Source organism: Oncorhynchus keta, chromosome 10 (genome assembly GCF_023373465.1).
Source record: "Oncorhynchus keta strain PuntledgeMale-10-30-2019 chromosome 10, Oket_V2, whole genome shotgun sequence".
Classification (NCBI taxonomy): domain Eukaryota; kingdom Metazoa; phylum Chordata; class Actinopteri; order Salmoniformes; family Salmonidae; genus Oncorhynchus; species Oncorhynchus keta.
Genome location: NC_068430.1, coordinates 30,935,042 through 30,950,882, shown reverse-complemented (window position 1 = coordinate 30,950,882; position 15,841 = coordinate 30,935,042). Strand labels below are relative to the sequence as shown.

The 15,841-nt window shown below is 44.1% G+C and overlaps 1 protein-coding gene across 3 annotated transcripts in view; it reads right to left on the bottom strand.

Annotated features, from left to right (window-relative positions):
- Window positions 1-8,985: 8,985 nt before the first annotated feature.
- Window positions 8,986-15,841, bottom strand: part of LOC118373814 (myoD family inhibitor-like) — a 53,540-nt gene continuing 46,684 nt past the window's right edge. For all 3 annotated transcript variants that reach the window (XM_035760063.2, XM_035760062.2, XM_035760061.2), the window contains exons 4-5: window positions 14,025-14,342; window positions 8,986-13,849 (exon numbers count right to left, since the gene is read on the bottom strand). In XM_035760063.2, the coding sequence (XP_035615956.2) occupies window positions 13,593-13,849; window positions 14,025-14,342 (575 nt within the window). In that variant the 3' untranslated portion in view covers window positions 8,986-13,592. The remainder of the gene's footprint in view (window positions 13,850-14,024; window positions 14,343-15,841) is intronic.

Genomic DNA, 15,841 nt, shown 5'->3' with positions numbered 1-15,841 from the left:
GGTAGAAAAAGGTAGGTCTCCTGTCTGGGGTAGAAAGGTATGCCTACCTGTCTGGGGTAGAAAGGGTAGGTCTCCTGTCTGGGGTAGAAAGGTAGGTCTACTGTCTGGGGTAGAAAGGTAGGTCTACTGTCTGGGGTAGAAAGGTAGGTCTACTGTCTGTCTGGGGGTAGAAAGGTAGGTCTACTGTCTGGGGTAGAAAGGTAGGTCTACTGTCTGGGGTAGAAAGGTAGGTCTACTGTCTGGGGTAGAAAGGTAGGTCTACTGTCTGGGGTAGAAAGGTAGGTGTCTGGGGTAGAAAGGTAGGTCTCCTGTCTGGGGGTAAAGAACTGTCTGGGGTAGAAGGTAGGTATGCCTCTGTCTGGGGTAAAGAAAGGTAGGTCTACTCCTGTCTGGGGTAGAAAGGTAGGTCTACTGCCTACTGTCTGTCTGGGGTAGAAAGGTAGGTCTACTGTCTGGGGTAGAAAGGTAGGTCTACTGTCTGGGGTAGAAAGGTATGTCCTACTGTCTGTCTGGGGGTAGAAAGGTAGGTCTACTGTCTGGGGTAGAAAGGTAGGTCTACTGTCTGGGGTAGAACTGTCTGGGGTAGAAAGGTAGGTCTACTGTCTGGGGTAGAAAGGTAGGTCTCCTGTCTGGGGTAGAAAGGTAGGTCTACTGTCTGGGGTAGAAAGGTAGGTCTCTGTCTGTCTGGGGGTAGAAGGTAGGTCTACTGTCTGTCTGGGGTAAAGAAAAAGGTAGGTCTACCTGTCTGGGGTAGAAAGGTAGGTCTACCTGTCTGGGGTAGAAAGGTAGGTCTACTGTCTGGGGTAGAAAGGTAGGTCTACTGTCTGGGGTAGAAAGGTAGGTCTGTCTGGGGTAGAAAGGTAGGTCTACTGTCTGGGGTAGAAAGGTAGGTCTACTGTCTGGGGTAGAAAGGTAGGTCCTACTGTGTCTGGGGTAGAAAGGTAGGTCTACTGTCTGGGGTCTGGGGGTGGAAAAAGTCTGGGGTATAGCTACTCCTGTCTGGGGTAGAAAGGTAGGTCTATGCCTCTGTCTGGGGTCTGTCTGGGGTGGAAAGGTCTATGCCTACCTGTCTGGGGTAGAAAGGTAGGTGCCTCCTGTCTGGGGTAGAAAGGTATGCCTCCTGTCTGGGGTAGAAAGGTCTAGGGGTAGGTCTGCTGGGGTGGAAAGGTAGGTCTGCCGTCTGGGGTGGAAAGGTAGGTCTACCGTCTGGGGTAGAAAGGTAGGTCTACCGTCTGGGGTAGAAAGGTATGCCTCCTGTCTGGGGTAGAAAGGTATGCCTCCTGTCTGGGGTAGAAAGGTATGCCTCCTGTCTGGGGTAGAAAGGTATGCCTCCTGTCTGGGGTAGAAAGGTATGCCTCCTGTCTGGGGTAGAAAGGTATGCCTCCTGTCTGGGGTAGAAAGGTATGCCTCCTGTCTGGGGTAGAAAGGTATGCCTCCTGTCTGGGGTAGAAAGGTATGCCTCCTGTCTGGGGTAGAAAGGTATGCCTCCTGTCTGGGGTAGAAAGGTATGCCTCCTGTCTGGGGTAGAAAGGTATGCCTCCTGTCTGGGGTAGAAAGGTAGGTCTGTCTGGGGTAGAAAGGTATGCCTCCTGTCTGGGGTAGAAAGGTATGCTTCCTGTCTGGGGTAGAAAGGTATGCCTCCTGTCTGGGGTAGAAAGGTATGCCTCCTGTCTGGGGTAGAAAGGTATGCCTCCTGTCTGGGGTAGAAAGGTATGCCTCCTGTCTGGGGTAGAAAGGTATGCCTCCTGTCTGGGGTAGAAAGGTAGGTCTACTGTCTGGGGTAGAAAGGTAGGTCTCCTGTCTGGGGTAGGCCTCCTGTCTGGGGTAGAAAGGTAGGTCTCCTGTCTGGGGTAGAAAGGGGTAGAAAGGTATGCCTCCTGTCTGGGGTAGAAAGGTATGCCTCCTGTCTGGGGTAGAAAGGTATGCCTCCTGTCTGGGGTAGAAAGGTATGCCTCCTGTCTGGGGTAGAAAGGTAGGCCTCCTGCCTGGGGTAGAAAGGTAGGCCTCCTGTCTGGGGTAGAAAGGTAGGCCTCCTGTCTGGGGTAGAAAGGTAGGCCTCCTGTCTGGGGTAGAAAGGTAGGTCTACTTTCTGGAGGGAAAGGTAGGTCTACTGTCTGGGGTGGAAAGGTAGGCCTAACTTTTGAAAGTACCATGCTCAGATTCCTAATGACATCTCAGATTTAATTATTTGCCAATTGTTGCAAACAAGTTCCACTGATTTGGCATTGGCTAGATATTATAAGATGAGCACATAGACCTATCTCTCTCTGTCCATTCTTAGCCTGTCTTTTCGGTTAGTTGTATTAATAAAGATTCTGCTAATATGTAATGATATTGAATTGTGTAACATGTTGTAGGGAGATTTGAATTTAACATTGAGCTTCAACCAATGCCATACTATTGTGGGGGCGACACCGCGTCCCAACACTAAAAACCAATGAGGAAATGGGAGAGGCAGGACTTGTAGAGCATTGAGCGTCACAAATAGAATCAAGTTCTATTTTGCGCCTGGCTTCGCAGACGCTCGTGAGCAGTGAGCAGTGTGCAGTGTGGGTGCAATTTCTATTTAACTAGGCAAGTCAGTTAAGAACAATTCTTATTTTCAATGACGGCCTAGGAACAGTGGGTTAACTGCCTCGTTCAGGGGCAGAACGACAGATTTTTACCTTGTCAGCTCAGGGATTCGAACTTGCAACCGTTCGGTTTCTAGTCCAACGCTCTAACCACCAAGCTACCCTGCCGCCCCAATGAATGAATAACATGTAAATAACTGTCAAAATCGACATCACCATCGTTCATTATACTGTAGAATATGCTCATTGCACAGTATATTCATTATATGTTCTCCTCTCTAACAATGCACTGCACTGTTTTACAACATGTATCCATGTTTAACTAATACAAAATTATGGCAAGAAGACAAGCTTGGAGTCGGCACAAAAATGTCTGTGTATCCAGTTACTGTTTTGTGTGCCAGTAAGACTACTGAGGAGACCACAACCCAGCAGGCTCCCGTCCTCGGCCTGTTCTCTACTGTAGCAGGGAGAAAAGAAATTGGCATGAGTCAGCCGTTTGTTTCTGCTCGGGTCTCACGGAAGCAGCATAGGCCCTAGTGAGTGGGTGGAGCAGAGCTAGGAGGGGAAAGAGACCAAGTTTAGGATAGAAGGCAGCTTGCAAAGGCAGCTTATATCTGGCATATGGGAGCCTTATTTTACATCATCAAGCGGGCCCCACACCATCATATACCAGTGGTGGAGGTGGTTATGCATAGAAGTGTAATAATTAGAACAAATGAAAGGTGCTATCTAGAACCTAAAACAGTCATTTGGCTGTCCCTATAGTAGAACCCTTTTAAGAAATCTTGATTCCAGGTAGAACCCTTTCCACAAAGGGTTCTACATGGAACTCAAAAGAGTTCTACTTGGAACCAAAAAGTGTTCTACCGGGGACAGACACATTTGTGTTGTTCATGGTCCATCTAATATAGTGGAACAATAGAATTAGCCACTTGTGTATTTGTAACACTGAGAAGGACAAAGCATTGTGAGCCATCATTTTAAAGCATTACAGCAAAGATGGCTGGCAGTGTACACACCACGTAACATTGGTTTGGATGGGAATGTCAGCTCTATTAATTGTATTTCTGTGTGATTACCTCATTGCACCTCCACTGTTATTCCCTCTCTGTTCTGTGGTGTGTAATCATCATACATCTTCCTTATAGACGTCTGACAGTGAGATTAATCTAGCTATCCTAATGTTCCTGGAGTGAGACGAACTGTCACATAATCAATCTATTGATAAACGAACAGATAGATTCCAGCCCAGTTTTTAATTGCAGTTCTGAGGTGTGACAATGCAACACTATCACTGCAGCACATGACTGGAGAACATAGGAGGTTAGGCCTTGGAATTGCTCAGTGTTGTATTTTTAACAAATCCTAATGAATTTGTAAGTCGCTCTGGATAAGAGCGTCTGCTAAATGACTTAAATTTAAATGTATTAGGGTTAGGGTTATGGCTAGGGTTTGTGTTGAGCCGGGGTGTGGACACGAAGCTAACTTTAGAGTTGAGATTACTGTACAATATAATACCAATACCTTAAAATGTACTTTGAAATAATGGCACAATAATGAAGACACTTTTAAAACAGAAAGGGGGTCTCTAAATGTCACCTAGTTTATCAGAGGTTGAGCCATCCCACTAGGCACACACTGGTTGAATCAATATTGTTTCCATGTCATTTTAACTAAATGACGTTGAAACAACGTGTAATAGACGTTGAATTGACATATGAGCCCAGTGGCTTTGAAAGCATATTGGTGAATGACTTTGGACTGTTTGAATGGTTTCTGTGTGTATGCAGCCTGTGAGGATGACTAGGCAGATGCAGAGCTGAGGACACATGGGTCCACAGCAGTCATGGTCCTGTTGTTTACATCAAACAACCATCTGTTTGTTCTCAGTCCACACACATGCTTTGTCTTATCTTAAATGTCTACTTATACACCATCCTATAATCGCTTTCTTGCTCTCTCCATCTCCCTCTTGCTGTGTGTGTGTGTGTGTGTGTGTGTGTGTGTGTGTGTGTGTGTGTGTGTGTGTGTGTGTGTGTGTGTGTGTGTGCCAGTGAAGGTTTCTCAGGGGAGGACCATCCTACTCAGAGAATTTCAGAAAAATTCAAAAGTTAAACATTTAACCTTATCCTTTTTAGATAAAACTATACTAAATATATTCACCCCACCAAATATCTGATTAAAACACACTTTTGCAATGAAGGTCTACCGTAGGCTCAACAACGCCCTCTAGCGTAGCACCATGGAGTAGCCAGAGGACAGCTATTTTCCATCCTCCTCTGGGTACATTGACTTCAATACGAAACCTAGGAGGCTCGTGGTTCTCACCCACTTCCATAGACTTACACAGTAATTATGGCAACTTCCGGAGGATGTCCTCCAAACTATCCGAGCTCTTGCAGCATGAACTGACATGTTGTCCATCCAAACAAAGGATCAGAGTTAATCTAGTACTGAAAGAATAAGCTACAGCTAGCTAGCACTGCAGTGTATAGAATGTGGTGAGTAGTTGAACAGTTTAACAACAACAACATGTAAGGAAGGAGAAGCAGCGAGAGAGAAAGAGAGAGCCAGAGAGCCAGCTAATGCAGCTTATTTAGCCTACTCAACAACCTGACTCAAGCAGAGAGGAACACTATTTACGTTAGGTAGTGTAGCATTTCGCTACACTCGCATTAACATCTGCTAACCATGTGTATGTGACAAATAACATTTGATTTTGATTTGGGCTAAGGCTATCCAACACTGCAACTCTTCCAAGTCAAGGTAAGCATCTAGTTTTATTAATTTATTGCCACAGGGGCCTGCCAGTGTAACTGCTAAACTGCTTGCTGTACACTGTCCTGTGTGATTGTACCCATAGATATGTAGTTTACTTACACATTCTAAGTTCTAGTTTCGTCACTATAACGTCAATATGGTGACAACGGTGTAGGCTGTATATATTGGTTAGCGGTCATGGTATGAAGGTTTGGCTTGGAGAGGTTTTTGTGCCTGGTCACAGACAGCTATTGTGTTGTGCACTGAAGTCCACACGCGAAGGGGAAAAGTGAGAAGAGGAGAGCACGTAGATGCGAGAAGGAATTATACAACAAGCCAAGTTATGATGCTGTGGCTGCTATGAAGGTGAACTGTGTGTGCGATGATCAGGGGTGTATTCATTCCGCCGATTCTGTTTGAAAATATTTCTTAAAAAGGAAGCAAAACGAACGAAATAGGGAGCTATCTTAGTTTGTCCAATAGAAACTAGTTTTTGTTGCAAATTAAAAAATGTGCAACTGTTTGGACTAATGATTACACCCCAGATCAGCAAGATGCAGGCAGTAGTGTGCAAAGTGCTATTGAATGTGTCAGTGTCACCTTGATTACTCCAATTTGTCATTCGACCTGTTAAAAACTACGTTATATAATTTCATTTGTAGGGTAGGTTGTAGCAACCTCATGATGGGTAAAGGGAAAATTAGAGTATCATGTAGTAGCCTAAACCTATCGATGTTAAATTGAGTCGGGTGAATTTAATAGAAAGGCCATGCTCATGAAAAAGAATAATAATCGGCCTCCCTAATCTTGAACGGCACGAACCACCACTGGCATGTGTGTTCTATAATACTGGTATGGTTTGGATACAAGCTTAAAGCACTAATAGTATCTGCCTCAGACAGAGAGCCAATTTTTGTAGAGAATATTCAGTCCGATGAACAGCAGCATCTACCCACAATTTTGAGAACAAAAAAAGCACTTTAAGAGTCAGATGAAATGTCAAGGCATTTATCGAAAGTAGAAGTTTAATAACAGCTTTAACAGTGCTTGAAGTGAAATTAAAAAGGTGACAGTACTCAATTTAATTTGACTATTTTTATAGAGTCAGTATTCTAGAAAAGTTTCGGGTTCTAGGGAGCTCTCCGCACCACTCAAGACTGTCCCACTTCAACCACTAGCTCAAAAAGCTGTTTGATGAAGAGCATAGATTTCAATACATCAAACCATTCCACGACACACCCTAACCTGATTACATTGCCATAAAGGCCCTCTACATGAACATCAAGATGAAAATTAGGGGCTGTGTTCATCTCCAAAGCACAGCATCACCACAGTGCCGTATATTGTATGTATGCACTCTCTGGCCATCGTTGCATTCCATTGACCCGCACATTAATAAAACAGAGTAGATCCTCCTCGTCTCCCTGACTCCTGGAGAAAAAGGGAGAGATGAATTTACAGAAGCCAAAGGCGAGTCGCTCTTCATGTCAGGGGTATTCATTTCTGATTTTCATCACAGCCTGTGACCCTCTCACCTCTATTAGAATGCAGCCGCTGTAATTTCATGGTTAATATTCAATAGCCACTTGTCCCCTGCGCCTGCTGTGTGCATGGAACATCTCTAGAGGTGTGTGTGTGTCATTTATGATGTGTGTGACTGTATGTGTATGTGAGAAAGACTGTGTGTATGCGTGTGTGTGACTGCAACTGTATGTGTGTATGTACTAAGAAAGGGAAATGGCTTCCTCCAAAACAGTTGCAGATGTCGAGATGTTCTCTCTCTTTCTCTCCTCCCCATCTGAGGCCCAGTATGAATGGTTTCTCTGTGAGACCTGCAGGGCTGGCATCCAGTGCTGCTTGTGGCCCTGAGGCTAGACACTCAAACACTGGCCCAGTTATCTCTGACCTCTACACAGGGACAGTGGGATGGACAGGCTGGGGTATTGACCTCACAGCCAACACATACTGTACACATACACACACACACGCATGCACACACACGACTCGTCTGTTCACATCTGTGAGTATCTATGTGGGTATAGTATATAGAGGGGGTTAGAGGTGGAGAGAGAAGCATGAGAGATGGGATTAAAAAGAGGAGAACAGAGTGAGATCCCCTCTCACTTTCTAACAGAAAAATGTCCCAGCGTTTCTCCACATATTGATGCATTGGCCCAAACAGGCATTCCTCCTCAACGACTGTGGTCTGTTCTACATGAGCCCAGTTGTTGATCTGTTTTCTCAACAAAGACAAGGGGGAGGAGGGAGGTGAACAGAACAGTGCAAAGACAAGGAAGGGGGAGGAGGGAGGTGAACAGAACAGTGCAAAGACATGGTTGTGGGGAAAACAAGATGAAGTAATCATTAAAAAAAGAAAGATGTTTTTTTTGCTCATCTTCATCAAGGGTGCCATTAACTCCCTTCAGGACTGTACAGTCGTGGACAAAAGTTTTGAGAATGACACTAACATTAATTTTCACAAAGTCTGCTGCCTCAGTTTGTATGATGGCAATTTGCATATACTCCAGAATGTTATGAAGAGTGATCAGATGAATTGCAATTAATTAAAGTCCCTCTTTGCCATGTATTTCAGCCCTGCCACAAAAGGACCAGCTGACATCATGTCAGTGATTCTCTAGTTAACACAGGTGTGAGTGTTGATGAGGACAAGGCTGGTGATCACTCTGTCATGCTGATTGAGTTTGAATAACAGACTGGAAGCTTCAAAAGGAGGGTGGTGCTTGGAATCATTGTTTTTCCTCTGTCAACCATGGTTACCTGCAAGGAAACGCGTGCTGTCATCATTTCTTTGCACAAAAAGGGCTTTACATGCAAGGATATTGCTGCCAGTAAGATTGCACCTAAATCAACCGTTTATCGGATCATCAAGAACTTCAAGAAGAGTGGTTCAATTGTTGTGAATAAAGAATGGTACCAACACATCCTCCGAGAACAGCTTGGTGACGAACAATGCCTTTTCCAGCATGATGGAGCACCTTGCCATAAGGCAAAAGTAATAACTAAGTGGCCGGGGGAACAAAACATTGATATTTTGGGTCCATGGCCAGGAAACTCCCCAGTCCTTAATTCCATTGAGAACTTGTGGTCAATCCTCAAGAGGTGGGTGGACAATCAAAAACCCAGACATTCTGACAAACTCCAAGCATTGATTATGCAAGAATGGGCTGCCATCAGTCAGGATGTGGCCCAGAAGTTAATTGACAGCATGCCAGGGCAGATTGCAGAGGTCTTGAAAAAGAAGGGTCAACACTGCAAATATTGACTCTTCTTTCATGTAATTGTCACTAAAAGCCTTTCACACTTATGAAATGCTTGCAATTATCCTTCAGTATTCCATAGTAACATCTGACAATAATATCTAAAGACACTGAAGCAGCAAACTTTGTGGAAATTAATAATTGTGTCATTCTCAAAACTTTTGGCCATGACTGCAGATACTCTATTTTGGGCCTATCTAAATAAAGTGTTACTCAATACAACATGATTTAATCTTAAAGGCAATATTCCAGTGTTAAATGGAGACTGTATTCATGGTAAAAGCTGCGTATGTCGGCTCAATCAGAAATTACTTTTACATTTCTATGGTGCAATCTGTTACACTTGACAAATGACAAAAATATAGACACCATTTCACTTCTAACACGGTCATTTTATTACACATGGTCCTGGGTAAACACTAAACACGTATTGGACATAATGCTTGTATCAACTACTTTCACCAGAGCAAGCTAAGGTTTCATCTTGACACCCATGAGATGTCTCACGGCCCATTTCACGAGACAAGACATGAAAAAGGAAAAACTCAGAGAGAGATTGTAGTGGAGCGGAACCTTGCACTGTCAGGGAATGCAAAAATGTCACTGTTCACTCGGGCAGTATCAAGTTCATTATGTTCCAGTTCTATCCTAACTATTTAAGACTTAACACCACAATTTGACTACATTAGATACAGTTCCTGTTTGATCCAGAGTGCATCCAAAACAACAAACATTATTACGGCTTCCTATACGTATACAGTTGACGTTGGAAGTTTACATACACCTTAGCCAAATACATTTAAACTCAGTTTTTCACAATTCCTGACATTTAATCCTAGTAAAAAAAATCCCCGTTTTAGATCAGTTAGGATCACCACTTTATTTTAAGAATGTGAAATATCAGAATAATAGCAGAGCGAATGATTTATTTCAGCTTTTATTTCTTTCATCACATTCCCAGTGGGTCAGAAGTACATGCTACCAAAAACTAATTGAGTGTATTGCCTTTAAATGGTTTAACTCGGGTCAAACGTCTCCGGTAGCCTTCCACAAGCTTCCCACAATAAGTTGGGTGAATTTTAGCCCATTCCTCCTGACAGAGCTGGTGTAACCGAGTCAGGTTTGTAGGCCTCCTTGCTGGCACATGCTTTTTCAGTTCTGCCCACAAATATTCTATAGGATTGATGGCCACTCCAATACCTTGACTTTGTTGTCCTTAAACCATTTTGCCACAACTTTGGAAGTATGCTTGGGGTCTTTGTCCATTTGGAAGACCCATTTGCGACCAAGCTTTAACTTCCTGACGGATGTCTTGATGTTGCTTCAATATATCCACATAAAGTAAAACTTCCTCATAATGCCATCTATTTTGTGAAGTGCACCAGTCCGTCCTGCAGCAAAGCACTGCCACAACATGATGCTGCCACCCCCATGCTTCACGGTTGGGATGCTGTTCTTCTGCTTGCAAGCCTCCCCCTTTTTCCTCCAAACATTAACGATGGTCATTATGGCCAAACAGTTCTATTTATGTTTCATCAGACCAGAGGACATTTCTCCAAAAAGTACAATCTTTGTCCCCATGTGCAGTTGCAAACCATAGTCTGGCTTTTTTCTGCCGGTTTTGGAGCAGTGGCCTATTCCTTGCTGAGCGGCCTTTCAGGTTATGTCGATATAGGACTCGTTTTACTGTGAATATAGATACTTTTGTACCCGTTTCCTCCAGCATCCTCACAAGGTCCTTTGCTGTTGTTCTGGGATTGATTTGCACATTTTGCACCAAAGTACATTAATCTCTAGGAGACAGAATCTCCTTCCTGAGCGGTATGATGGCTGCGTGGTCCCATGGTGTTTGTACTTGCGTACTATTGTTTGTACAGATGAACGTGGTACCTTCAGGCCTTTGGAAATTGCTCCCAAGGATGAACCTTTTTCTGAGATCTTGGCTGATTTCTTTTGATTTTCCCATGATGTTAAGCAAAGAGGCACTGAGTTTGAAGATAGGCCTTGACATACATCCACAGGTACACCTCCAATTGACACAAATTATGTTAATTAGCCTACCAGAAGCTTCTAAAACCATGACATCATTTTCTGGAATTTCCCGAGCTGTTTAAAGGAACAGTAAACTTCTGACCCACTGGAATTGTGATACAGTGAATTATAAGTGAAATAATCTGTCTGTAACCAATTGTTGGAAAAATTACTTGTGTCATGCACAAAGTAGATGTCCTAACCGACTTGCCAAAACTATAGTTTGTTAACAAGAAATTTGTGGAGTGGTTGAAGAAACAAGTTTTAATGATTCCAACATAAGTGAATGTAAACTACCGACTTCACCTGTATCTCTCAAATTCACACTTCTGATTTCCAGTTTTATTTTCCATTAAAAACAGTCTACATTGTTAAGACTAGGCATATTTCCAGGACTTTACTCAACAATGACTTGGATGTACAATATGACACCTCTCTCTACATCATTTGTAATCCGGAATAAAACTTTAATACATCTTTTCAATCTTACCTTAATCTCCATGTAGATGTGCAGTTAGCTCTTTCATCAGAGATTCCTAGTATTCCCAATAAGGCATGTCTTTCATTACTAGTTACACCCAGTAATACAATACAGATTATCTATCTGTAAAGTCTGTAGCCTTTGGAATCAAGCAATTGGCTAGTTTGATTACCATAGCCTACAACCAAGTTTAAAACCTTCCACAGAATATAGGATATAAAGATTCAGCAACAGCAAACTCTTTGATTTGCTTTGGTGTTTCTGAGAGACAAAGGGCCCTATTCAATCTGCATCGCGGAAGTTCAGCTCTACAGCATGATTGACTACATTCACGGTAAACGCTGCAAATGTGGACAAATCAGAAATTACCTTAAAATGCATAGAGCTGAATCTGTAGCGCTTCAGAGTTTCAGATTGAATAGACCCCAAAGTCATAAGAGGAACAACACAGTTTTTTCGGAGGGCAATCAGGACCCACTGGGTATAAAATATACAAACATAATCTTAGTAGAAAAATACATTATATCTCATGAGTTGCTGGGCAGAAAAGGGTATGTGTTGGAGTGTGCAGGATCTATTCTATTATGATAAAACTAATATACTTACCATTCAAAATGCTAGCATATGGATCATATTTAGCATAATATCCGCAGATATTCTAAATGAAATGACATTTTGAAGAACGACTGCTTTGCAGCGAGAGACGTTGGAACTGATAACATAGAAATGTGATTTCACATTGGAAGAGAAATGCAAATATCTGAACTAAAATCTACACAAAATAAGATGGATTAATAGAATTTTTGTTGCAAGGAGAGACAATCCAGGCCTGGAGTAAATCAGAGGCCTTCCGTTCACATACTGTACAGTACAAGAGAATGAGCAGATCAGGTAAAAGCATTGAGAGTTTGAATGATCTCTTCCAGTCTATCAGTTCGTAACCATCTGTAATCCGTTTACAGCCAGACATATCGACAGTTACAGAAAGATGAAAGACGAGCTCTCCTTTCACATGTTTGAGTCAGATGGAGGATGTGTCGATTGTTTGGTCGGTCAACAACGCCCCTACAAACACTGCAGACTTTGGTTTCAGCCCAGCACTATTCAACTCATCAACTAACCATAAAATCTTGATTAGCTGAATCAGGTGTGCTAATGCTGGCTCTGGAACAAAATGTTTGTAGCAGTAGCTAGGTTTCCATCCAATTAGAGACAGATGTTCATGCAAATATTCTAGAATTCGCATAAAGAAAATATGCGCATATAAATCAGTGCCTGATAAAGCAGTGACACAAAATGTACTTTTCCGCTCCAGTTTTCATGTACCAAATATAAATCCAAATCTAACATCTAAAGTAAATCTAAAGTGTTTCCATTGCATTTTCAAGTCCAATAGTTTAGTCACAAAAACTGCTGTGTTAAATAACTCTGGTCTTGGCAGATGAGCTCCAGCCACCAGCTCTCAGATACCGTGCAGGTAGGCTCATCGACATGATACGGTTATTATGGATAAGAGGGAGAATATTTGTACTTGTCAAATGGCAGTCAAGCGTCGATCATCACTTCACCATTTCTCGCATAATACATTTTACCGCCACAAAAAGATCCCACCCTGTCGGCATTTTTGTATTATTTTTTTTACAAATCTTCACAACTATCCTGATTTTCGTTAATACGGTATGACTTCACTCGCATAAACTTTGGATGGAAACGTAGTTAGTGTTGGCGCGTTTCCATTAGTTTGTAGCCAAGCCCCCTACTCCCAGTCCTAGTCATCTACAGTAGACACACCCTCCACACAGGACCGTGCACGCTGAGAAAAACGGTTAGCACTAAAACTGGAAGCCTTTAACCTTGCCAAGGACAAACTAGGGTTGTGCTCCGATCTGAGCGACCATTTTCCTATTACTCTGCTGTCTTATCTACAGAAACACTGAAATCCTGTTAAATGGAGCCATTTTCTCATTTGCCTGCGAGGTCATTTTCATGCATGGAGAGATCCATTCATTGTGCTGCTGAGCCTCTGGAGACAGGGGGTTCTGCTGTAAGAAGAGACAGCTCACTGAGACAGATCACTGAGGGTCCAAAGGAAGTCCAGAGAGAGAAGCCGTTCAGAACCATCGCTGGAGCACAGCTAGCATGGTGTATACACATCTGCATAGCAATGGGAGATATCCATAATTGTCCTTAAACTAACAGGCAACACAGAAGAGAGGTGAGCAGGACAAGCCAAAGAGTAGTCCATATCTTTTGATTGGTCAATTCCAATGGATTGTCCACAACATTGACCAATGCCAGCACTTGACCTTGGTCAAAGCCAATGATCTGTCCTTAGATGGACCAATGGCAACTCTCAATATGTCCTCAATATTGGCCAATGACCCTGCCCCTCCACTACCCTGTCTACTGAGCCTGGGCTTTGTCTGTGTGAGACAGAGAGATATCACCCACTGCAGTTTGGGAGGCTCAGGAGGAGAAACAGAGGCCACAGCACTCCATACAGATCTCCAGGCAGTCTGCAGACTCGCAGCACGCGTCGATGATCCCACAGTCCATGTCACATGGCAGCTCACAGTCGCCGCACTCCTCCGAGGCGCAGCAGCAGCAGAAGCACGCCGAGTCGTCCCCCGCACACGAACCACAGGTGGCACAGTCCAACACGATGTTACACAGAGTCAGGAACTCACAGAACAGACAGGCCAGGATACAGTGAACACAACAGTCTGAGGGAGAGACGGGGAGTTATTCATCTTTATTTGGCCTGCTAAGTTGGTTGGGAATGCATACTGTTTGGGAGAGGATGGGGGAGACGGGATGGAGAATAATAGGAGATGAGACATAGGAGGAGGGAGGAAGTGCAGGATACAGTGAGATAGACTAGATCAGGTAGCAACTCACCTTCCTGTACCTCTGTAGGTATCTGGGAGCTGTTGCTCTTGGAGGAACTCTTGCTCCTCTTGCTGCTCTGAGAGGTGATGGAGGGGTTGGACTGGAGCTTCTTGGAGTTCTTCATCCCCGACGAGGAGGAGGAAGAGGCTGCTTTAGGGAGGGAGCCAGGGGCAGGCCGATCACAGGGGCCTCCGTTCCTCACTCCGTTGGTGTGAGGGGCGTGCGTGCAGTTGGGGCCGTGTGTGTGAAGCTTGGCTCCGGCTCGTGGCTGGCTGGTTGGCTGTGTTAGGCAGGGTTGGATGTGGGTGGATCGAGCCTGGGGCTGACCTGAGGACAGGAACAAAGAAAGAAAATAAAAACATTTACAATAGTTGCTTTCGTTGTAATAGCGGGACACATGGGAAACGTAGCCATTGATACAGCAGACCCCAATGGCTCCTGGGAAGGGCCAAGTGTATTATGATGACTTCTGACCCGGCTCGTCTAGATGCTTACACGACAACCCACAGACAGACACTCTACGCTAATCTCCTCTCCTCTCCTCTCACTGACATGAATAAACAAGAACAAGTTGGTGGGAGAAACGTGACTTGGACACAACATCATTACAGAGAATCCCCATAGGAAATAGGCCTTCAGTTTGGCCAGGTCAAATTCAAAGAACATTAAGAATCTATTCAAATCATTCGCCAAGGACAATTGGTACTTCATGGTCTCCCACTGGCAGCTGCACATTGCTAGGTGCACCCTGCATTCATATGTCACTCATGACTGTGATGCATATATGGTTGTTAGTTTTAGGGTTTTGATTTATGTGGACAGAGGGGCAGAAATGGCCTGGTTCTCTCTCCTCACAGTCTCAAATGTAGGCTACACACACACACACACACACACACACACACACACACACACACACACACACACACACACACACACACACACACACACACACACACACACACACACACACACACACACACACACACACACACACAACCCTGGTGTGTTTACAGCCTACAAACCCTCTACTGTTCCTCCTTTAACTCAGACCAGGGTTGATCTTGGCTGTCCAACGTGCACCTCTTCGTATATTTTACTCTGAGCAGTGCCACCAATACTCATTTCCTGAGGTGTGAAAGCACACCACCTCTGTCAAAACAAACACCTTGAAAAATATATGATATATTATGATAATATTTAATACCATCCTTTCGAGGCCCTAAATATTTTCTTGACCTGAACACACAGATGGAGAGAGGTGTGACTTCACAGGGTAGAAAACCACTGCAGGACGTCCAGAGAGAAACACACACACAGACACACACACACCGGGGGCTGAGATGCAGTGAGGCCTAGCGGGCAGTAAAACCGTCCATTAGACAATCATTCAGAGACAGATAACCCTGCTAGGGCTGTTTTGATTGGCCCATGGCCGGGGTCACACAACCAATCGAGTGTGATTTAAAGATTCTTTCATTCAGCGTTTTCTAACCCCATTCCAGATGTCTGGCAACCCACGGGGTAGTGTGTGTGTGTGTGTGTGTGTGTGTGTGTGTGTGTGTGTGTGTGTGTGTGTGTGTGTGTGTGTGTGTGTGTGTGCGGGGAAAAAATATTGCGTCTTCTGAAGTATGTCATAAGTCAATACCTGCTGCTCTGCTGTTATGTCTCCTTTCTCCTTTTTCCTCCTTCTCTCCCCCACTCTCGCTCTCCTTCTCTCTCCCCCACTCTCTTTCCCTCGCTCCTTCTCTCTACCCCACTCTCTCCCTCTTCTCCTCTCTCTCTCCCCCTCTCTCCCTTCTCCTCTCTCTGGTCTCTCCCCCTCCCCC